General features: G+C 38.4%; 1 protein-coding gene across 9 annotated transcripts in view; it reads right to left on the bottom strand.

The window, feature by feature from the left end:
- The window catches only part of ALKBH3 (alkB homolog 3, alpha-ketoglutarate dependent dioxygenase), a 38,901-nt gene that overhangs the window by 3,219 nt on the left and 11,299 nt on the right, over positions 1 to 24,383 (bottom strand). For all 9 annotated transcript variants that reach the window (XM_053720227.1, XM_053720229.1, XM_053720223.1 and 6 more), the window contains 3 exons: positions 22,052 to 22,140; positions 14,861 to 15,070; positions 7,063 to 7,161 (listed from right to left, as the gene is read on the bottom strand). In XM_053720227.1, the coding sequence (XP_053576202.1) occupies positions 7,063 to 7,161; positions 14,861 to 15,070; positions 22,052 to 22,140 (398 nt within the window). The remainder of the gene's footprint in view (positions 1 to 7,062; positions 7,162 to 14,860; positions 15,071 to 22,051; positions 22,141 to 24,383) is intronic.

The following is a 24,383-nucleotide window of genomic DNA, read 5'->3' as shown; positions in this document are numbered from 1 at the left end:
TCCCTATTAATGTTGTTAGAATTCACAACTTTGGGCAAAAATTTAAACGAAGTTCGTAAAACAGATTTATCTTGATAGAAAATCAGATAAGGAGACTCACAAGAGAGAGCCGACAACTCAGAAACTCTTCTAGCAGAAGAGATAGACAAAAGAAATAACACTTTCCAAGAAAGTAGTTTCCAAAGAATGCATCGGCACAAAAGGAGGAGCCTGCAAAATCCTTAAATCCAAATAGAGACTCCAAGGAGGAGAAATAGACTTAATAACAGGTTTGATACGAACCAAAGCCTGAACAAAACAGTGAATATCAGGAAGTTTAGAAATCTTTCAATGAAATAAGACAGAAAGAGCACAGATTTGTCCCTTCAAAGTATTTGCAGACAAACCCTTATCCAAATCATCCTGAAGAAACTGTAAAATTCTAGGAATTCTAAAAGAATGCCAAGAGAATTTATGAGAGGAACACTATGAATCATATGTTTTCCAAACCCGATAATAAATCTTCCTTGAAACAGACTTACGAGCCTGTAACATAGTGCTAATCACGGAGTCAGAGAAACCTATATGACTAAGAACTAAGTGTTCAATTTCCATACCTTCAAATTTAGAGATCTGAGATCCTGCTGGAAAAATGGCCCTTGAGACAGAAGGTCTGGCCTTATAGGAAGTGGCCAAGGTTAGCAACTGGACATCTGGACAAGATCTGCATACCAAAATCTGTGAGGCCATGCTGGTGCTAACAGAAGCACATGAGATTGTTCCATTATGATCTTGGAGATCACCCTTGGAAGAAGAACTAGAGGTGGAAAATGTAAGCAGGTTGGTAAAACCAAGGAACTGCTAAAGCATCCACCATCTCCGCCTGAGGATCCTTGGACCTGGAAAGGTATCTGGGAAGTTTCTTCTTCAAACGGGAGGCCATCAGATCTATTTCTGGAAGACCCCAAATCTGCACAATCATAAGAAACACATGTGGATGGAGAGACCACTCCCCTGGATGCAAAGTCTGATGACTGAGATAATCCGCTTCCCAATTATCTACACCTGGGATATGAATCGCAAGAAATTAGACAACAGTTGGACTCCGCCCAAGAAAGTATCCAAGATACTTCTTTCATTGCTAAAGAGCTTCGAGTTCCTCCCTGATGATTGACATAAGTCACTGTTGTGATATTGTCTGTCTAAAAACAAATGAAAAGTTCTCTCTTTAATAGAGGCCTAGCCTGAAGGGCTCTGAAAATAGCACAGAGTTCTAAAATATTGATTGGTAACCTCGCCTCTTGAGGTTTCCAAACCCCTTGTGCTGTCAGAGACCCCCAGACAGCTCCCCAACCTGTAAGACTTGCATCTGTTGTGATCACAGTCCAGGAAGGACGAACCAAGGAGGTCCCTCGAACAATACAGTGATGGTCCAACTATCAAGGCAGAGAGAGTTGAATGTTGGGATTTAAGTATATCAGCTGTGATATCGGAGTATAATCCCTGCACCATTGATTCAGCATGCAAAGCTGCAGAGGTCTCATATGAAAACGAGCAAAGGGGATCGCTTCCAATGCTGCAGTCATAAGACCTAAAACTTCCATGCACATAACCACTGAAGGGAATGATCGAGACCGATGGTTTAGACAAGCTAAAACCAATTTCATTCGTCTCTTGTCTGTTAAAGACAGAATCATGGACACTGAATCTATCTGGAAACCTAAAAAGATGACTCTTGTATGAGGAATCAAGAAACTCTTTTGTAAATTGATCCTCCAACCATGCCTTTGAAGAAACCACACTAGTTGTTTTGCGTGAGATTCTGCTAAATGAAAAAACTGAGCTAGTACCAAAATATCATCCAAATAAGGAAACACCACAATACCCTGCTCTCTGATTACAGATAGAAGGGCACAGAGAACCTTCGAGAAGATCCTTGGAGCCGTTGCTAGGCCAAATGGAAGAGCGACAAATTGGTAATGCTTGTCTAGAAAAGAGAATCTCAGAAACCGATAGTGGTCTGGATGAATTGGAATGTGAAGATAAGCATCCTGTAAGTCTATTGTGGACATAAAATGCCCTTGCTGAACAAAAGGCAGAATAGTCCTTATAGTCACCATCTTGAAAGTTGGGACTCTGACAAAACGATTTAAAAACTTCAGATCCAGAACTGGTCTGAAAGAATTCTCTTTCTTTGGGACAATGAATAGATTTGAATAGAAACCCAAACCCTGTTCCTGGAGAGGAACTGGTACAATCACCCTTGAAAGCTCTAGGTCTGAAACACATTTCAGAAAAGCCTGAGCCTTCACAGGATTTGTTGGAACATGAGAAAGAAAGAATCTTCCCACTGGAGGTCTTGTTCTGAAACCTATTCGATACCCTTGAGACACAATATTCTGAATCCACTGATTCCGAACAGAATCTGTCCAAATGTCCTGAAATAATTTCAATCTGCCCCTCACTAGCTGAACTGGATTGAGGGCCGTACCTTCATGCAGACTTGGGGGCTGGATTTGATTTTTTATAAGGCTTGGTTTTACTCCAATTTGAAGATGGTCTCCAATTAGAACCAGAGGCCTTAGAGGAAGGAGTGTTTTTTTGTTCTCTATTCTGACGAAAGGAACGAAAACGATTAGGAACCTTAAATTTACCCTTAGACTTTTAATCTTGGGATAGAAAAACTCCCTTCCCCCTAGTGATAGTGGAAATAATAGAATCCAATTGAGAACCAAATAAATAGTAATCTAGATTTAGACACCATGTCAGCATTCCAAGATTTAAGCCATAAAGCTCTTCTGGCTAAAATAGCTAAAGATATAGATTTAAAATTGCTCTTAATAACGTCAAATATAGCATCACAAATGAAATTATTAGAATGCTGTAGCAAAAGAACAATGCTAGACAAATCAGAATCTGACGAGCTAAACGGTCCAACCAAAAAGTTGAAGCAGCCACCACATCAGCCATAGAAATGGCAGGCCTAAGAATATAGCCAGAATGTAAATAAGCTTTCCTGAGATAAGATTAAATCTTCCTGTCTAAAGGATCCTTAAAAGAAGTACTATCTTCCATAGGGATAGTAGTACGTTTGGCAAGAGTGGAAAAAGCCCCATCAACTTTAGGGACTTTTTCCCAAAACTCTAAATTAGCAACGGGTAAAGGATACGACTTCTTAAACCTAGAAGGATTAAAAGAACCAGGTTTAGACCATTCTTTAGTAATCATATCAGAGATAGCATCTGGAATAGGAAAAACCTCAGGAGTAACCGCAGGAGGTTTAAAAACAGTATTTAAACGTTTACTGGCTTTGTTAACAAGAGAACTAGACTCTTCAATACCCAAAGTAACAAAAACTTCCTTCAACAAAGAACGAATATATTCAATCTTAAACTGATAGGAAGATTTGTCAATTTCAGTGTCTGATTCAGGATCCTCTGAACCAGAGAGATCCTCATCAGCAGAGGATACTTCAGTATGTTGTCGGTCAAAACAAGTTTCATCAAAATTATGAGAGGCTTTAAAATACCTTTTACGTTTATTTGAAGGTGGAATAGCAGACATAGCCTTTTCTATAGCAGCAGCAATATAATTATTTACATCTGCAGGAATATCATGTACATTAGACGTTGAAGGAACAACAGACAATGTATTTGTACTAATAGAAACATTATCAGCATGCAACAGCTTATGACAACACACAAAACCTGTGAAATGAATCACAAAAAAAAGAGAGCGCCTCCCTTTTTTTGTGATTCATTTAACAGATTTTGTATATTTGACGTTTTCCATGAGAAGAGCTGCCCGTATCCTGCACACTTGCATCTGCTTCATAGGGATCTAACTTTCATTGATGTCCATCTACATCTGGATTCTGTTTCTAATTGAAGGACTCAGTTAAGGCACTAATATCAGATCTTTTTGTTTATCTGTCATATACTAATGTTACATATGTTCTCATAATATTATTGTGAATACTGTACTGAATAGTGCATTGATAAGCTCACATATTTTGTGTTATTTTTAACTCTAGCACCCCCTTAAGCTGGATATTTAGGTATCACAGCATCAGTAGATATTGGCTTATGATAAATGCCACATAATTGAGATGAAGAAATAACATCAGCTTGTTTACAACCAAGACACTTAGCTTTGGTAGAACTGTGTTCAGGCAACATGATTCCTACAGTAACATCAGAGGCAGGATCAGTCCGAGAACATCTTGCAAAATGCAAAAACAAAATATCCAATTTCCTTATATAGCAGTTTCAGGAATGGGAAAAATACTTATGCTAAAAAAATATGCAAAAAGGAAAGCATTATAGCTCTCTATAATATAAAGAGCAAGAAGCATTAAAGGAAGAGGGGTAATATAAAAAAAATGTTGGCGCTAAGTATGACGCAAAAGGAAGTGAAAACTTTTGGCGCCAAAGCTAACACCAGGAAATGACGAAACTCGCGTCATAACAAGAGCGACCTCGCGCACAAAAAAACTAACGTCAACAAAGACGCAGCAAATTACGAGACTTGCGTCACCATAGGTGCAAGTTCGCGCCAAAAAAATTTGCACCAAGAATGACGCAATAAAAAACTGCATTTTGCGTCCTTGCGAGCCTAGTTTGGTCACGAAAATTTGGGAAAACTAAGTCAAATTGAAGGAACTGAAACCCCAGGTAAGAAAAAAATAATTTAAATAAACTTCCCAAAAACATAATTTCTATACTAAAACTGATAGACTGCAAAAGGGAAATATACAAGAACCTGACTCATGGCAAATATAAGGAAACAGATATATTTAAAACTTTACAATATAATATAAAGTGCCAAACATAGCTGGGAGCCCAGAGGCAGAACTTTTTTTCACTTTCTGCAATGAGATTTCTTTAGTGAAAAATTTTCTGCAGGTCATTTTTAAATCAAATTTAATTTTATATTAGGCAGTTACACTAAAGCATCAGTTTAATTGCAACATATTAGTTAAATGGAGAATAAAGCCATTTTTAAAGTTTTATAATATAGTGCAGTAGTTGAAAATATAATTGCAAATTAGCTGCAGACATAGTCTAACATAGAAGTAGTAATAAAAAGGGTGCATTGCTCATACAAACGTCTTACATTCAGCTTTGCAGACAGTTAAAGGCTAGGGGATGGGTTTGAAACAATCTGAGAGCCAGTCAATCAATGCACTACTCTTTTGCAGCGCTAATGCATATTTCAGCGCTGCGGAATCTGTTGGCGCTCTACAAATACCTGATAATAATAATAATTTCACTGTTCACTTAAAACAGCACTTTGCTCTGGATGAACTTTGATCAGGAAAACACAGACAGTGCAGCCAGAGCACAGCTCTGTTTGAAGAGAACAGCCTAATGTGGAGCAGCGCTGAAAAGTTAAAATCGCTAACAGCTCCTGCATGTATCCTGTTCTTTCTGCAGACATGCTGCATTTTCTGCAATGACATCTCACATCACTGTATGTTCTGCCTTGGGGGCTGGGAGTGTCTTAAAAAATTATACATACTGACCAGAAGACACCCATCTACATATAGCAGACAGCCAAATCAGTACTGAAAAATATCAGCAGAGGTAATGGTATAGGAGTAGAAAGTCGATCTGAAAAGGGAGGCAGGGGATGAATCCCTGCGACCGATTACAGAGAGCCTTTGAATAGATTTCCCATAGGGGAAACCATGAAATCAATAGGCAATACTCCCCTCACATCCCTCTGACAAACACTGTACTCTGAAAGGAATTGGGCTTCAAAATGCTAAGAAGCACCTATCATAGAAGAAATCAAGCACATCTTACTTCACCACCTCCATAGGAGGCAAAGTTTGTAAAAACTAAGGTATGTGTGTGGTGGGAGGTGTATTTATAGGCATTTTGAGGTTTGGGAAACTTTGCCCCCTCCTGGTAGGAATGTATATCCCATACATCACTAGCTCATGGACTCTTGCCACTTACATAAAATAAATAAAAATACTCTGCATTTTTAGATAATGGATGTGAAATTGAAAGTTCTTTAAAAATTGTGTTCTGTATCTGAATCATATAAGTTTAATTTTGACTTTAGTTTCCCTTTAACAATTTAAGGAGAGTGTGTTTGAATATTTTTGGAGGGTAAAGTTGACACTAGTTTTGAGGTAATGTGGTGTCTAGAAGGAGGACGGTGTTGGGGATGATAGATGTTAAGAATGGTGTGGTGCCGAGGCAACCCCAGGGCTGCGGCCAGGCTAAACAATCTGACTGGCAGCAGCACATATGAAGAACTATTAATGTGAGGAGACCTGCAGGAGCTTCTGCTTATCCTTAAAGCTGTTATGGAGGAACTATAGTAGATGATGCTACACAGAATACAAACTATGAATAAATGGTGATACCCAAATGTTGAAGCATTTGAAAGTGATGCACCATAGATGTAAAAAGCTGACTAGAAAATATCACCTGAACATCTCTAAGTAAAAAAGGAAGGTATTTTACCTCATAATGTCCAAAGTATTCACAACCCACTGTAAAGAGACTTTAATCAGCCAATCAGGATTCTTGTCCCAGGACAAGCTAGGGAGTGTGCATCTGTCACATGCAGGCACAGTCATGTTATTTTCCTATTCAGTTTAAGTAAGTTCTATGAAATCTTATGAGATCACAGCAAAGGCAAAGCATTACATCAGCACTGCTGATGGTGATTGTTTTTTTCAACTTGCAGCTTTACAGCAGCTGAAGTATAACTGTTTACACAGCACTTACTCTGGTGAGCTGAAGAAATGTTGAGGTAAAATATCTTCCCTTTTTACATAGAGATGCTCAGGTGATATTTTCTTGCCAGCTTTTTGCAGTTTTGCTGCATCTCTTTCAAGTGACTTAGCATATGAGTATTATGTCCCTCCCTGCTATGTGCCTGCTGTGAGAAATAAGCAAATATATTAGAGTCAAACTGTAAGTGCTGTTTACCTGCAAGGATTCACATAGTGCATTCTAATAAGGGGCAGTGAAGCTAATATAAATACAGGGACAGGGACATAAGTCACATGATGTTCAGATGGTTTTGTTGCCAAGTTGAAGCTAATAATGTACTTTGTCTCACCTGCCAGTCTTCCTGTGTTGCTCCTTCCATAAGCAGCAGCGTACCGTGGGCCAATGGAACATGTACACGTTCCACATATGTGTAGTCTCCACCATCCTCCTGTAAGACAGTGGTAGACCAGGGTACATGATCAGGGTGTAGGATTATACTGAAGAAGTATAAGTGACAACATATACTATTTAACTAGACTTGTATGTACAGGTTTTTACTTGCCTTATGCATATACAGTGCTAGTTATGCAAGGGGCACCATTAATAGTGTCCTACAGTTCATGAAGCTCACAAGCTATTTCTAGGGTATCAAACTCCAGTCCTCAAACACAACAGGAATTTAAGATTTTTTGGACAGGTAGGGAGGGGACTTCACAATTTTATAAAATGCAATGAAATCTCTTGTATGGAAATAGGAAACTTCATACTAGAACTGTTTTAATGATTGATCAATCAAATCAATATTCTTATTCATTTTTTTTTTCTTTTAGACATGATATATTCACAATCAAACTCAAACAATGCACCCACCTACTTACAAGGTTTATACTTAAAGACAGATCAGTATATTCAAACTCACTTTGTAGATCAACTATGGTGGAAAGAAGCTTACAGGACAATTAAAACACTGTAGAAGTGCAAAAAAACATAATTTATTCTTACCTGATAAATGCTTTTATTTCTTGACACAGTGAGTCCACAGATCATCTTAATTACTGTTGGGAATATCACTCCTGACCAGCAGGAGGAGGCAAAGAGCACCACAGCAAAAGTTGTTAAATACCACTCCCCCTACCCACAATCCCCAGTCATTCGACCAAAGGGAAAGGAAAAAGGAAGTAATATAAAGGTGCAGAGGTGCCTGAAGTTTATAGAAAAGCAAACTGTCTAAAAACAGGGCGGGCCGTGGACTCACAGTGTCAATAAATAAATAAATTTATCAGGTAAGAAATTTTTTTTTCTTTCTAATGACACGGTGAGTCCACGGATCATCTTAATTACTGTTGGGAACAAATACCCAAGCTAGAGGACACGGATGATAAGGGAGGGAAAAGACAGTTAACCTAAATAGAAGGCACCACTGCTTGAAGAACCTTTCTGCCAAAAGAAGCCTCTGCTGAAGCAAAATTATAAAATTTGTAAAATTTAGAAAAAGTATGCAAAGATGACCAAGTCGCAGCCTTGCAAAGCTGATCTACAGAAGCTCCATTTTTGAAAGCCCAAGAAGATGAAACAGCCCTTGTGGAATGAGCCGTGATTCTCTCAGAAGGCTGCCGACCAGCAGTCTCAAAAGCCAAGCGAATAACACTCCTCAACCAACAAGAAAGAGAAGTAGTCATAGCTTTCTGACCCTTACGCTTCCCAGAAAAAAGAACAAATAAAGAAGAAGACTGGTGAAAAGTCGTAGTCGCCTGCAAATAATATTTCAATGCACAAATTACATCCAGGTTGTGCAATGAGAAGAAGGATTAGGACACAACGAAGGAACAACAATCTCTTGATTAATATTCTTATCAGAAACAACCTTGGGAAGAAAACCCAAGGCAGTACACAGAACTACCTTATCAGAGTGAAAAATAAGAAAAAGGCAACTCATACTGTAAGGCGGAAAGCTCAGAAACTCTTCAAGCTGAAGAAATAGCCACCAGAAACAAAACCTTCCAAGATATCTTAATTATCCAAAGAATGCATAGGTTCAAACGGAGCCTGTTGAAGGACTCTAAGAACCAAATTAAGACTCCAAAGTGGAGTAGCAGACTTAAACACAGGCCAAATTCTAACCAAAGCCTGACAAAAAGAATGAACATCTGGCACATCCGCCAGGCGCTTGTGTAATAAAATAGATAAAGCAGAAATTTGACCCTTCAGGGTACTAGCAGATAAACCCTTCTCCAAACCCTCCTGGAGAAAAGACAAAATCCTAGGAATCCTAACTCTACTCCACGAGTAACCTTTGGATTCACACCAATACAAATATTTACGCCAAATCTTATAATAAATCTTCCTAGTCACAGGCTTACAAGCCTGAATCATAGTCTCAATGACTGACTCAGAAAAGACATGCATAGAAAGAATCAAGCATTCAATCTCCAAGCAGGTTATGCTTGCTCAGGCAGTGGAACAGGGATTATGTGGAACTATCTCCAAAGATTGTTCTAGATCAGATGTCCAGAGATTCTCTTACTTGATGGTTGTCTAAGGATCTTCTCTCTCAGGGAACTTGCTTTCGCAGACCTGCCTGGGTGATTGTGACCACGGATGCCAGTCTGCTGGGCTGGGGTGCTGTCTGGGGTTCATTAAAGGCTCAGGGTTTATGGACTCGGGAGGAGTCGGTTCTTCAAATAAATGTTTTGGAACTGAGAGCTATTTTTAATGCTCTTCTAGCCTGGCCTCAGCTAGCTTCTACCCAGTTTATCAGGTTTCAGTTGGAAAACATAACGTCAGTGGCTTACATCAATCATTAGGGAGGACCTCAGAGTTCCTTGGCCATGACAGAGGTAGCCAAGATTATTCAGTGGGTGGAGATTAATAACTGTTGTCTGTCTGCTATCCACATTCCAGGGGTGGAATGTGGATAGCAGGAAGGGGCCCTGCAGAAGAAGGTCCTTCCTTAATGGAAGACGCCAAGGTGGAAGAGAAGACATCTCCACCAGATCTGCAAACCATGAAGTTCCCACTCCCCTGGATGAAAATTCTGCCTGCTCAGAAAATCCGCTTCTCAATTGTCCACCCCTGGAATGTGGATAGCAGACAGACAACAGTTGTTAATCTCCACCCACTGAATAATCTCTGTGAGCTAAAATGGCAAAACCAGAAATGTTAGCTCCCAACTTGATGACCTGTAGAGAAGCATCTGCAATAAAGGAATTAGCCAACTTCAAAGCCTTGATTCTATCTTGAATTTCTTCAAGAGTATCTTGCTGAATAGAATCAGACAATGCATGAAGCCAATATGCCGCCGCACTAGTAACCGTAGCAACACATGCAGCCGATTGCCATTGATACCCTTGGTGAACATAAAACTTTTTAAGCAAAGCTTCCAATTTCTTATGCATAGGATCTTTAAAGGAACAGCTATCCTCAATAGGAATAGTGGTCCTCTTGGTCAGAGTGGAAACTGCTCCCTCCACCTTAGGAACCATCTGCCAAGATTCCTTAAAGGGACACTGAACCCAATTTTTTTCTTTAATGATCCAGATAGAGCATGTAATTATAAGCAACTTTCTAATTTACTTCTATTATAAATTTTTCTTCGTTCTCTTGCTATCTTTATTTGAAAAATAAGGCATCTAAGCTAAGGAGCCAGCACATTTTTGATTCAGTACCATGGACAGCACTTTTTTATTGGTGCTGTCCAATCAGCAAAGACAACCCAGGTTGTTTACCAAAATGGGCCGGCATCTAAACTTACATTCTTGCTTTTCAAATAAACATACCAAGAGAATAAAGAAAATTTGATAATAGGAGTTAATTAGAAAGTTGCTTAAAATTGCATGCTCTATCTGAATCACAAAAGAAAAAAAATTGGTTCAGTGTCCCTTTAATAGAATCAGCAATAGGAAACATCTTCCTAAAAATTGGAGAAGGGGAAAAAGGAATCCCAGGCTTCTCCCATTCTCGTGCAATAATATTTGAAACACGATTTGGTATAGGAAAACTTCCACCGAGGAAGGGACATCAAAAAACTTATTAAGCTTACTAGATTTCTTAGGAATAACCATGATTGACGCCTCCGTCATCCAAGGTAGCCAAAACCTCCTTGAGTAACAAACGGAGGTGCTCTAGCTTAAAACTAAAAGGAAATAACCTCAGGTTCAGAAGAAGGATTTACACTATCAAAATCCGAGATCTCACCCTCAGACGCTACTGAAGTATCTTCCTCCTCAGACTTATGAGAAGAAACACTAGACACAAGTGCAACAGAATCAGAAACCTTATACTTCCTTTTGCGTTTCCCCTGCAACATAGGAAAAGCAGACAAAGCCTCAGATACTGCCGAGGATATATGGGAATCCATATCCTGCAAGGAATTACCAACCTGAGACGAAACACAGGGCACTGCAGAAGATTGGGACGTTTGAGGAGAAAGCTGCGGATTAGCCTGAACAGGAGACTCCTGAACAACATCCACCCTTGACAACGAAGGCTCAGATTCAAAAAGTCTATCCTTGTAATGTAATATTCTCTCAATACAAGAGGAACAAAAAGAGATAGGAGGCTCAACATTAGTATTTAAACATAGAGAACAAGCAACAGCTTGCAGAGCCTCTTGGTCCATCTTATTCCAAAGGAAAAATCCTTAATCAAAAAAATTCTAAGTTCAAAACAAAATTTGAATGAAACAAAAAAAAAAGCGTTACTGTCCCTTTAAATTTTAAACAACTTAATTTTTTTTTTATTTTAAACTGAAAAATCCTTAAATAAACTGCACAATAAATCTTGCAGCAACAATCAAACAAACACAAAATGAATGCAAAAAGGGACACAAACATTATAGTCCCTGAAATTCAGACAGAAACTTAAATACAAACAGAGCAGTAGCCCCACAAAAAGACAACAGGCAACCTCTACACCTCAGCAAGCTCTGCTGAGATGCCTACCTGACCTCCTTGCAGCCGGAAACAAAGTCATAAAATGATCCGGACCCCCACACAGCCACACCAGAGAGAACGCTGAACCACCTCTGAGGAGCTATGCAACAGAGCTGCAACATCCAGGAACAACAGGAAACAGCTAAAAGGGCGCCAAAACACATCCTTGCTATCTCAGATAAGCCCGCCTAATGTGGGTGTGGACTAACAAACCTCCCTGTAGCCATTAATACACAAACAAAAAACATGTACACCAAAGTGAAAACATAATAAACTAAGCCTCCAAACATCCCCAGTGCCTGCAAAACTGCCATACAATAAACCATTAACCTAAAAGGCTGATTGTAATTTAGTGAGAATTAACCGTCAAAGTGCCAAATTCTCCTATATCAAAACAGGGAAAGAAATAGGCACTTGCCTCAAAAATCTGTCCGGCAGCAGGACAGTTTACTTGGTATAAGAGGGGCTTCCTACCTCACATGGACCTGTGGAAAAAAGAAAAAGGTTGAGTAAACTTACTAAAACTTTCAACCAAGGGCAGCATGAAACTACTTGGGAGGCGCAGTGGAGATTATACCTCACAAGTTCCCAAATGCTTAAAAGCCACCACTTGCTCTACTGAAGAGACTGACATGCACTACGGCTAAACCCCAAAGAAAACCAGAGCAAACTTGCTCTGCTTAAAAAATAACAAACGCTTGATTAAAGAATCAGACACCTAACTTTACCCCTCCTTGCAACTGATACAAGCAAAGAGAATGACTGGGGATTGTGGGTAGGGGGAGTGGTATTTAACAGATTTTGCTGTGGTGCTCTTTGCCTCCTCCTGCTGGTCAGGAGTGATATTCCCAACAGTAATTAACATGATCCATGGACTCACCATGTCATTAGAAAGAAAGACAATGCAATAACAGAGTTTCTAAAGCTTATTGTCATTACTGTGAGGTTTTTCTGACAAATGTCCCTAACCCCTTTTATGATGTGACAGTTATCTGCCAATCACAAGTAAATATATATATATATATATATATATATATATATATATATATATATATATATATATATATATATATATATACACACACGCACTGTGAAATCTTGCACATGCTCGGTAGGAGCTGGTGCCTCAGAAAGTGTGTGTATATATATATATATATATATATATATATATATATATATATATATATATATATATATATATATATATATATATATATAAAGAATGTGCACATTTAATAATTGAAGTAATCTGAAGTTTTTGAATCTGCATGCTTTATCTGAATTATGTAAATTTATTTTTTTTACTTTAAGTACACAAATGTGGGAAAAAACATTTGGGTTCAAACAGAGCTGCAACATGGACCAACTTGAACCAAATATGCAGAAACAGAACCGAATATGAAAGGAAATTATTATATATAGGAGAAGGGAGTCACCCTGAAGATTTATGGAGTAGTTGCATTTCTATCCTGCAGTACCTTTTTAATGGGTGCACCACCCCACTAATTTTACTGACCACCAGCTAAAATTCTAGCCTACAATAAGCTTAAAATACACAATATTAAAATGTTTAAATGTGTATTGCTCAAATTATCATTAAATAAATGTATGTTAAATTCTGCAATTCTATCTTTTGCTTACTCCCTCCTTACCAATGCCCAGCTCTATTCTAAAACTTACCTGCAATTGGCATTAGAGAGAGACTTGGGTATGGCAGTGGACACCAATTCTTGGACCAGAGAGATTGTGTTTGCCAGGAGAACCTTTTACTGTGCCACACTTTGGGAACTACATTATAAGATTGTCATGAGATGGCACTTAGTCCCAACTCATCTCCGTAAGCTATATTTTAACATATCACCCTTTGCTGAGAGATTGTGGCCAATTGGGCACATGGACCCACGTATGGTGGGAATGCCCAAAACTGTGGCTTTTCTGGAAAAATTGCCTTACTCTTCTGGGAAAAATGAACTATAATCTGCCACGTGTGCCGGAGGTTGGTCTCCTGAACCAGTCACTCCCAAAAATGTCACTGGCAAGAAAGATGTTTCTTACATATTTCCTGACAGCTGCCAAACTGGCCATAGCCAAGCTATGGAAGCAGACACGGTCCCCTACACTACATATGGCCCTGGATATAGTGAATGACATAAGGAAAATGGAAGCATATGTATCCCGACTTCAAGATAAAACTGACCTATACCATGAAATCTGGATGCAATGGTCAGAACTATTTTCAGTTTAATAGTAATGTGAGGCTATTTTCTCCTTCCTCACAATATGTATAATTTTTTTTTTCTCTTCCCCCTCCGCAACCCTCCTACCCCTCCCCTCAACTAACTCTTGAACAAGCAATCACGTGAGAACGAAGTCAAAGTGCACGCCATCCTTTATTTACATCTATCATATCCTCTCCACAGATGATATAACCATAAATGTAGACACTGATACATGGTAAGAAACTTTACCTCTCAATCATGATAGACTATTATGGCCTCAGTTAGCTAAGAATAAAGTATCACCCTACTAGGTAGCATAACCTGATAAAGAGGTTTAACTTATCTATATACAAAAAACTAAAGGTATCAATATATGACTTGTACTGCTCATTTTTGCGACAAATTAAAACCATTTTTTACTATGGTTGTACTAAGAAACTATATCCTACTTTTGTGTTTGTATAGTCACCTTTTGATATATTTGTCATGTCAATGCTTGATATGTCCTGTTTGATTACTACCTTAAAGGGATAGTAAACCCAACATTTTTTCTTCCATGATTCGGATAGAGCATGCAATTTTAAGCAACTTTCTAATGTACTCCTATTATCAATATTTCTTTGTTTTCTTGCTATCTTTATTTGAAAAGGCAGGAATGCAAAGCTTAGGAGTCGGCCCATTTTTTGTTCAGTACCCTGGATAGGGCTTGATGATTGGTGCCTGCATTTAGCCATCCATCAGCAAGCGCAACCCAGGTTCTCAACCAAAAATGGGCCACTCCAAAGCTTTTATTTCTGCTTTTTCAAATAAAGATAGCAAGAGAACGAAGAAAAATTGATAATAGAAGTAAATTAGAAAGCTGCTTAAAATTGCATGCTCTACCCGAATCATGAATGAAAAAATTTGGGTTTAGTATCCCTTTAATAAAAATTTCATAAAAAATATGCAATTCATTTGTGCATTGGATAGTCCTGATTTATCCTAACAGTCCACTCACCGGAGACGGCTTTCTTCTCATCTGAAAGATGCGAGTATCCCCAAGGCTGAGAGATGCAATAACGGGATTCCTACCAAGGGCTGGTTCATCATCACTATGCCAATCTATACTGTCCTTATCATGTCTGTACAGGTTGCAAAACAGTGCATTAAATGTGTAACCAGTCACTTCTTCAATGCGGTCCTTCAGCATTGTGAGCAAGGGATGCCACTGCAGACACAAATAGCAAATTATCAGGTGTTAGTGAGTACACATGTAGCATTACCACTGCAGACGCACATACACGGTTAATAGGCTTCACTGCAGACACACATACGCAGTTAAAGGAACAGTTTAGCCTTCATTTTTCTTACCTGCTGGAGTGTATTAAATTGTTTACACATTCGTCCTTTACCTTTATATCTGCATTTTAAATACATGATTGTGTCTGAGGTATCCCCACCTATACTGAAAGTTTCTATACTTAAGTGGTAGCTATAGAAAAGCTGTGTTAACATAGCCAGCAGAAGAAATTACGCTCCCAGTGGGAGGCAGCAGAGATAAGCAATAAAATGTTTATTTTCAATTGTTCTTTTTAAGTATTGGGCTTTGGCATAGACAGAGATAATATAAAAAAAAAGTATTTGCGTGTACAGAACATAATAAAATAAGGAAATCTAACCTGCAAGCTCAACCTATTTTTATGGGCTGTAGTTTCAAGGAAAAGGATCAGCTATTTCATATACAAAAAAATTCTAAAGTCAGTTATAAGGTGCCATTGCAGACAACAGAGTTAAAAGATGTCACTGCAGATGTATATGGAGAGTTAAAAGGGACAGTAAACACATATAAAATATTTAGTCATGCATAGTGAAATAATTGCATTATAATTTAATTATTTATTTTGCTCCCTTTTCATGTAATTTATCTCTGAAATCTGGGCAATTTTTTATTCTCAGAACTTGAAAAGCACCCTGCTGGCTTCTTAAGGCTAACTCTACTACATATATGTCCCTAATTGGTTTTCTCAGTTAACAATGCACTGTATACTAACTTTATGACAGTGGCTAGACTTGTTGTCCGTAGATTAATGCCCAGATTGGCTCCTCCAAATAAGGCAAACAGTGGGTGGAGTTTTGCTTTTGAAAGAAAATGCAGTAAAAAGGTTGTTAATTTGTTTTAAAAAAACATTAAGACTTGGCCGATGTGTTATTCTTCAGCAGCACAACATAAAGGTCTTGTAATTACAAGGTGTGTATCGTCCCTTTAACAGGCTCCACAGCAGGCAACCAAACACAGAGTTAACACAAAAAATGACATAAGGTTAACAGCTGCCATTGCAGACACAAACATGGGGTTAATAAGGGCCATGCAGTAACATACAGGTGCCATTGTAAATACATGCCCAGGGTTATAAAATACCAGTGCAGACATCCACACGGAGTTAATAAGTGCCTAAGAGTAGCTTACAACCAACTATTGTGTGCATATCTAGACCAGAAATCCTCAAACTTGGCCCTCCAGAAGTTTTGGAACTACATTTCCCATGATGCTTAGTCAAATGTAGTTCCAAAACCACTGGAAGGCCAAGTTTCAGGATGTCTGATCTAGACAGAGATAATTTTTGCCCCTATGATATGGATTGTATTCATTAATAAGTGATGGCTCCTGATAAAACCCAACCTTTAAAGGGACTGTCTACACCAGAATATTTATTGTTGTAAAAGATAGATAATCCCTTTATTACCCATTCCCTAGTTTTGCATAACCAACAATGTTATATTAATACACATTTTACCTCTGTGATTATCTTCAATCTAAGCCTCTGCAAACTGCCCCCTTATTTCAGTTCTGACAGATTAGCATTTTAGCCAATCAGTGCGGGCTCCTAGGTACTCCACGTGCGTGAGCTCAATGTTATCTATATGAAACACATGAACTAACACCCTCTAGTGGTGAAAAATTGTCAAAATGCCCTGAGCTAAGAGGCGGCCTTCAAGGGCTTAGAAATTAGCATATGAACCTCCTAGATTTAGCTTTCAACTAAGAATACCAAGAGAACAAAGCAAAATTGGTGATAGAAGTAAATTGGAAAATTGTTTAAAATTACATGCCCTATCTGAATCATGAAAGTTTATTTTGGACTAGACTGTCCCTTTAATACAATCACTTACAAATGGGAACCATCTAAAAATTACTGGAGTGATACTAAAAAGATTTATATGGGTCCAGCAAGAAAAATCATGAATTAAAACCAAAATAAAGATATTCTATATCGCTATAAGTGTTTCTAAACCGCGGTCCTCAAGTTCCCCCAGCAGGCCATATTTTCATTATAGCTGAACCAGTGCACAGGTGGAATAATCAGCTGATCAGTAACCATGGTTACTAACCCACTCTCACCCATCAGCTGATTATTTCCCCTGTGCTCTAGTTCGGCTATAATGAAAACATGGCCTGTTGGGGGAACTTGAAGACCGCGGTTGAGAAACACTGCTCTAGACAACATATATCAACGAAGAAGCCACTCCCCCTGGACCCAGAAGATGGACAGAACACCACCAAGGGAGGGAGCTTGTTGAGTGTAGTTTACAGTTGAGCATTGGGGGTAAATTTACCAAATGCAGGGCGGACATGATTACGCTGCAGTGAATCATGTCCGCCCTGCATCGCTAAATGCCGACAGCATACGCTGTCGGCATTTAACATTGCACAAGCATTTCTTGTGAAATGCTTGTGCAATGCCGCCCCCTGCACATTCGCAGCCAATCAGCCACTAGCAGGGGGTGTCAATCATCCCGATCGGATCGGGATGATTGCAGTCCGCCACCTAAAAGGTGGCAGACAAGTAAAGGAGCAGCAGTATTTGCGGGTCTAAGCAGCATCTGCTGCTTATTAAAGGGACACTACACCCAAACATTTTCTTTCATGATTAAGGTAGAGAATATAATTTTAAACAACATTCCAATTTACTTCTATTACCTAATTTGCTTTATTCTTTAGATATACTTTAATGAAGAAATAGCAATGCACACAGTGAACCAATCACAGGAGGCATCTATGTGCAGCTACCAATCATCAGCTACTAAGCATATTTAGATATGCTTTTCAGCAAAGAATATCAAGCGAATGAAGCAAAATAGATAATAGAAGTAAATTAGAAAGTTGTTTATAATTGTATGCTCTTTCTAAATCATGAAAGAAAAAATTTGGGTTTCATGTCCCTTTAAATCTACCCCAAGATATGAAATATCTGTATTTTGGTTTAAATTGCTTATTACCTTGGTATACAAAGCACTGAAATCAAGAATGGGGAATAAAAAAAGCAAAAAAAAACATGCTGCAAAAAAGTTTATTTATGAGAGAGACATACATGAAAAAAAATTCTTCAAAACCTTGCTACTGCACTCTAATTAAATGAGTATGAAATGAAAGTGTCAATTTAAAAACGGCTTATTGACAGAGGTGTTTAAAAGAAGCGTTTTTGTGGAATGAGCCTTGAATTTTACTGGAAAAAGAACATTTTTGGATTGATATGCCTTGACTATAATAGCACAATTAATTTATAAATAGTAGGAGCAGAACTATTCCTACTGTATGTCCTTGAGGTAGGACAGATAACTTCTTCCAGCCTTTGGTGGGATCTACAAGATGTGCAGATAGTAAACAATATCCAGTGTGTATAACATTTTACCTCCATTGGTCTTTTGTCTGAACAGAGGTCAGTAGAACTATAACCTAAAGATTTAGGAACTCCGAAACAACATTATGAAAAAAAAATCCAAAAACGTTCTGCTAAACCACCTTATTTTTATCAAACACCAGATAATGTTTCTTTAAAGAGCTTGAGTTTTAGCATCCATTCCAGTGGAGATCATTACCAGTATTGTAAAATGATGTATGTCCTAACGGTTCAAATGGTTCTGTAGTAAAAGCAACTAAGAACAAAGGTAAAGCTCCTGAAAGTGCAAATTATCAGATTTTTTTGTTGTTGGATATGAACCAAGGCTTGAAAGAACTGAGCAGCTACCTTCTGAAGGGACAATCAACACTAAAATTGTTATAGTTTAAAGAGATAGATAATGCCTTTACTATCCATTCCCCAGCTTTGCACAACCAACATTGTTAGATTAATATACTTTATAACATTTAAACCTAAATTTCTGCCTGTTTCTAAGCCACTACAGTCTCTTATCACATTTTTTATTAGCTTTTCAAAACCGGAGACTGCTAGTTCATGTGGGCAATATAGATAACATTGTGCTCACACCCGTTGAGTTATTTAAGAGTCAGCACAGCACTAATTGGCTAAAATGCAAGTCAATAGATAATAAATAAAAAGTGATGTGATCAGGGGGCTGTCAGAAGATGCTTAGATACAAGGTAATTACAGAGGTAAAAAGTATATAAATATAACCGTGTTGGTTATGCAAAAGTGGGGAATGGGTAATAAAAGGGATTATCTATCTTAAGACAATAACAATTCTGGTGTAGGCAGTCCCTTTAACCAGAGCTCTGAAGTTGCAGTAATCATTCTAGCATAAATCTCGATTGCGGACAATCGATCGTCTTTACTTTCAACTTTTAATACCAGCGATAAGCCCGACGAGCGCAAACCCTCACAATAAATTCCTTTTTGCTCGGGAACAAACGTTTGTGCTCCACTCGTAATCTTGCCCAATATCTGTACCTTTTTTTTTTAATCTATCCATGAAAAGGGTTAAATCTGTGCCTGTAGTAATGCTTCTATTACAAAGTTAAGCCGGCCCACTTGGATGAACTCTTTTTTTTTTTTTTTTTTTTTTTGACAATTCCAGTGAACATCCAATCAGTGTGTGTGTCATATGACACTCTTGGCATCAAGCCCTTAGGAAGCCTATGTATAGTGGGTGGAACTGCTCTCTACGTCACAGCCCAGTCAAAAAAGGAAATGAAGGGGGACAGAGGAACAAAAGATACCAAGTAGGATCATAAATATTTTATTATAAAATATGTATACACTTTTTTAAATAAATAATCATGTAGTTTTGCTTGCACACTAATATATTTTACCTTTGCAACATTCTTAAAGTCTGAAATTTACCATCACTTTAAGTGAAAGAAGACCTTTATTTCTTTGGAAACAATGAGTTGCAGTTATAACTCATCACTGTAATAAGTGACTACATCTTTCAATGCATGACAATGAGATAATAATTAACAGTTTAGACCTGAGTCTCTAAAGCCCTTCCCTCTTCCTTTGTCTGTAAATAATTATTTCCGTTTTCTGATTATGTGGCACCAGAGAATTCAGAACAAAGTGTTAGAAATCTATCACAAAGTCTTTCTGGGTGAAGTTCAGCTCCCATGCATCATCTACTGAACCAGCACATAAATTAAAAGAAAGAAGCGCTCAACCTGGGAATGAACAATAGCACAATAGCTTGTTCTATGGCTAGTTACCACCCAAGAAGCAGCCTCTTTTTGCTTAACATGTGCCTTTTACAGAGAAAAACTCTCCTGTAGTATATCAGTCTGATCCTGACTTAACAGTACAGTCCAGCCCGAAATACCAGGCAATCCCTCTCTGAACATGAACATCCATGAAAACTATTAGCTGGTGATTTAATTAGATTTTACTTGATGTAGAAGAAAATCTCAGGAGTGTGCATGTTTCTTGAGAACTATATTGCAGTAGTGTGCATAGCAATGTTATACATTCAACCTGTGGAAAATAGCTTAATAAACGTCAGGGTGCCACTGGTGCATAGGAATGAGCCCTAGCACCCAAAAAAATGCCCCACCCCGCTGCTTGGAAGAAGAGTGGTGCAGGACTAAAAAAAGTGTTCCTCCACAACACTTTCTGTCCACTACAGACAAGCTCCAGTGTAACACAACTCACTTCCTTGGCTGTGTACTTTATCACCATTTTCCATTTTTGCACTTGAGTGATGCATGGGCGATACGGAAAGCTTTGGGTGTGATAGTGCAAATGGTTACTGTGTTCTGGTTCTAAGTGTCACAGGACACATCAGCAGAGACACATTCCTGGATACATTCTCTCTACTTTTCAAGTGATCCACCTGCTATGTCAGCAGCCACGCTGCTACAGAATTAATTAACCTACAGAAGAATTAATCATCCTTGGGTGCCAAAGTCAGAAGTATTTAAAAATAGAAAGGACACCAATCTGTAGGCTCAAAGTTTTTTGTTTTTTTTTAAACATACTATTTGGACAATTTGAGAATTTCAGAAGCTTTAGTTAGACAGACATCACTAGTCTTACTGCTGGCTTCTTCCTGTAAGTAGAACTGACAACGAATAAGATTGGGTTGCGGTTATGAGTATTTTGTGGTACGTGCTGGGTATATAGAGGGCTGTGTGTGAAACAAAATACATGGTAACTTAGTGTCTTGTGGTGAGCTGATATTGGATAGTCTGGTCACAAAACTTGGTGCAAGGTACAGTAAAGGTGGTGTGAACAGTGTCTCCCTATTTGATTAATATACCATAATATGGGCTAAGGGGCAGCACTCACCTGGGTAGCAGTATTTACCATTACTAATTTGTTATACATTCTGCTGAGGCGCTTTGCACTTTTTTACTATTTGTAGAAATATAACAAAATAATTGTATTATGTTACTGAAATACATCAGGAATAAGGGCACATGCTACTCTATTTCTTGCAGACCCCAATAATACTTTTGGTATCACTCCAACTTTTCTAAGATGGTTACATTTTTAATTGATTTTAATAAAGGTTATGGATCATTGACTTTTTTCAATTAATACAGTTCATGTCTCACAGGCAACACGACTGCTGAGATATGTATGCTATAATTTATATCAAAAATTAAAAAGATAAGGAGCAGTTAACAAAATTCTTAACTGCTCTTATCTTTTTATATATATATATATATATATATATATATATATATATATATATATATATATATATATATATATATATATGTGTGTGTGTGTGTGTGTGTGTGTGAGACTATCAGCACATTGTTACATATTTACTATCAGCCTGAGTAATAGTATGAGCTAACCCCCATATTTTATATATGCTATAATTTAGTCTACACTGTATTCCTAGGTCTTTTCACACACAGCACCTTACCCTATAATAGTCATATATAGTTAATGTCAACAAGACAACAGTGTAGTGTTATTAGTAACTGGCTGTATGTATTCAGGGTTAACAAGTGCACCAGTAAAATGCTCACGTGAGGGTTGGGCTGTATTGTAGAGCGAGAGTAAGTATAGGCAACTTCCCCATACCAAGAGGTGAGGCGTGGTTCTTGGTAAGGTCCATCTGACAAGAAAAAAAAAGACATTAAGAACAATTAATTAGCAGACATTCTCCTTCATTAGACACCACTCAAACAAAATTGATCCAACAGAGACCTCTGGTGGCTGCTGGGGGTTGTGAATTTGAATATTACAATTATTGGAACTTCTTTGTTATTGTTATTATTATGGGTTATTTGTAGAGCGTCAAAAATTCTGCAGTGCTATAACATAGGCATAATATGCAAAGATAGCATTTATACGAGCAAACGGGTGTAGGGTCCGTCTAAAAGTGGCACTGTTGTAAATCAACTTACATGAAGGTGATCTACAAAACAGCTGGGCTCATAGGCTTGCATGCTAAAAGGATTTAAGGGAATAACAAAAGAGGCGAGGAACGGAGGTAATAAAAAGGTTAGCGTACATTGTATGCATCCCTGAAAAGAAGAGATTTTAAGGAGCAATTGAAACTTTGAAAACTAGGTGAAGAGTCTTATGGAGTGATGGCAGAGAGTTCCACTGTAAATAAGAATGTGAGGAGGTAACAAGAGGATGAAAGGAGGTCAAGAGCAGAGTAAAGGGGACGGGAGGGAGGGAGAGCATAAGGTCACCGTTATTAAGGGCCTTAAATGTTAGGGTCAAGACTTTATGTTAAATTTTGGAGGCTAAAAAGAGCCAGTGAAGGGATTGGCATAGAAGTGCAGCAGATGAGGAGTGAAGTATAAGGAAGATCAGCCTGGCAGAGGCAATCATTATGGATTGTAAAGGAGATAAACGGCAGCTAGGGAAACCAGAGAGGATGGAGTTGCAATAGTCAAGGTAGGAAATAATGAGAGAATTGATTAAAATCTTGTGTGTGGAAGTGGCAAATTTTGGAGATGTGTTTAAGGTGGAAACAGCAAAAAATGCCTAAAGACTGGAAGTGTGGAGTGAAATACCCGAGTCAAATGTGACCCCAAGACATTGAGCATGCACAGTTGGGGTAATGACGCCATTATTGACAGTTATAGAAAGCTGGGGGGGGGGGGTTGATATTTTGGAAAAAGTGGGGAAAATATAAGAAAATCAGGTTCTGAGAGGACATCGAGGATGAAATATTAGAAAGGCAGTTAGTGACGACAGTTAGCAAATAAGAGGATATGTCTAGTGCAGAGAGGTAGATTTGGGTGTCTTCAACATCCAAAAGGTACTGAAAACCGTGAGGCTTTATTAAGGAAGTATACATTGAGAAGAATAGGGGACAGAGCCTTGTGGTACCACAACAGAAAATTGTAAAGGGGCAGAGGATGTGCCAGAGAAGGCTACACTAAAAGGTGTGGTTAGACAGGTAGGAGGAAACCAAAAAGGGCTGTGTCACAAATGTCGCAGTATTGGAAGGTTTGGTGCAAGAGAGGGTGGTCAACAGTATCAAGGCTGCAGACAAATCAAGAAGGATTAACAGAGAGAAATGGCCTTAATTTTTTTTCCCTGTAAGCTGGACATTAGTGACCTTAATGATTGCAGTCTCTTTCGAGTGTTGGGGCAAAATCTAGATTGCAATGAATCAAATATGGAGTTTAATGTGAGGAAATGTGATAGAAGTGTATATACTATCCTTTCCAGACGTTTTTAGGCAAGGGGGAGTAGGGAAATAGGAGTTGGAGGGGGCTTGGATCGAGAAAAGGTTTTACTAAGGATAGTTGTGACTATAGCATGTTTAAAAGATGAGGGAAAAAATACCAATGCTGAGAGAGATAAAAGCTATGTATGAGGCTTGTAGTAAGAGAGAGGGAGGGAGGTCAGTACTTGTGAGGAGATGGGATCAAGGAGACAGGTAGTGAGGTGGGAGGATAATATAAGAGGAGAAACTTCATCCTCAGTGACAGGGACAAAAGAGCAGACTTTGTGGCTATGTGGGATTTGGATGTTTGCAAACGGTTGAGGGGACTGTGTTGAGAGATTATTTCATTTCTGATGGAATCTATTTTGTTGTTGAAGTGGCTGGCAACATCTTGAGCTGAAAGAGAAGTGGTAATAGGAGGTGAGGGTATACAGAGAAGAGTATTAAAAGTGGTAAGTAATTCTGCTTAGATATGTTAAGGGCAGAACAGGATTTCAAGATGAATGTCAACTGGACAGCAAAACTTTCTCCAGTATCGCTCAGCAGTGCAAGAACATCTGCTTAGGTAGCATGTCAGAGGAGTATGCTAAAGCTGGATGCATGATTTGTGAGCTATGGAAGGATGTGCCAGGTTGTCAAAGACTGATGTAAGACTGGAGTTGTAGTGA

This window comes from Bombina bombina, chromosome 7 (assembly GCF_027579735.1).
Source record: "Bombina bombina isolate aBomBom1 chromosome 7, aBomBom1.pri, whole genome shotgun sequence".
Lineage (NCBI taxonomy): Eukaryota > Metazoa > Chordata > Amphibia > Anura > Bombinatoridae > Bombina > Bombina bombina.
The sequence above is the reverse complement of the archived record's forward strand: the minus strand, read 5'-3'. Positions and strand labels throughout refer to the sequence as shown.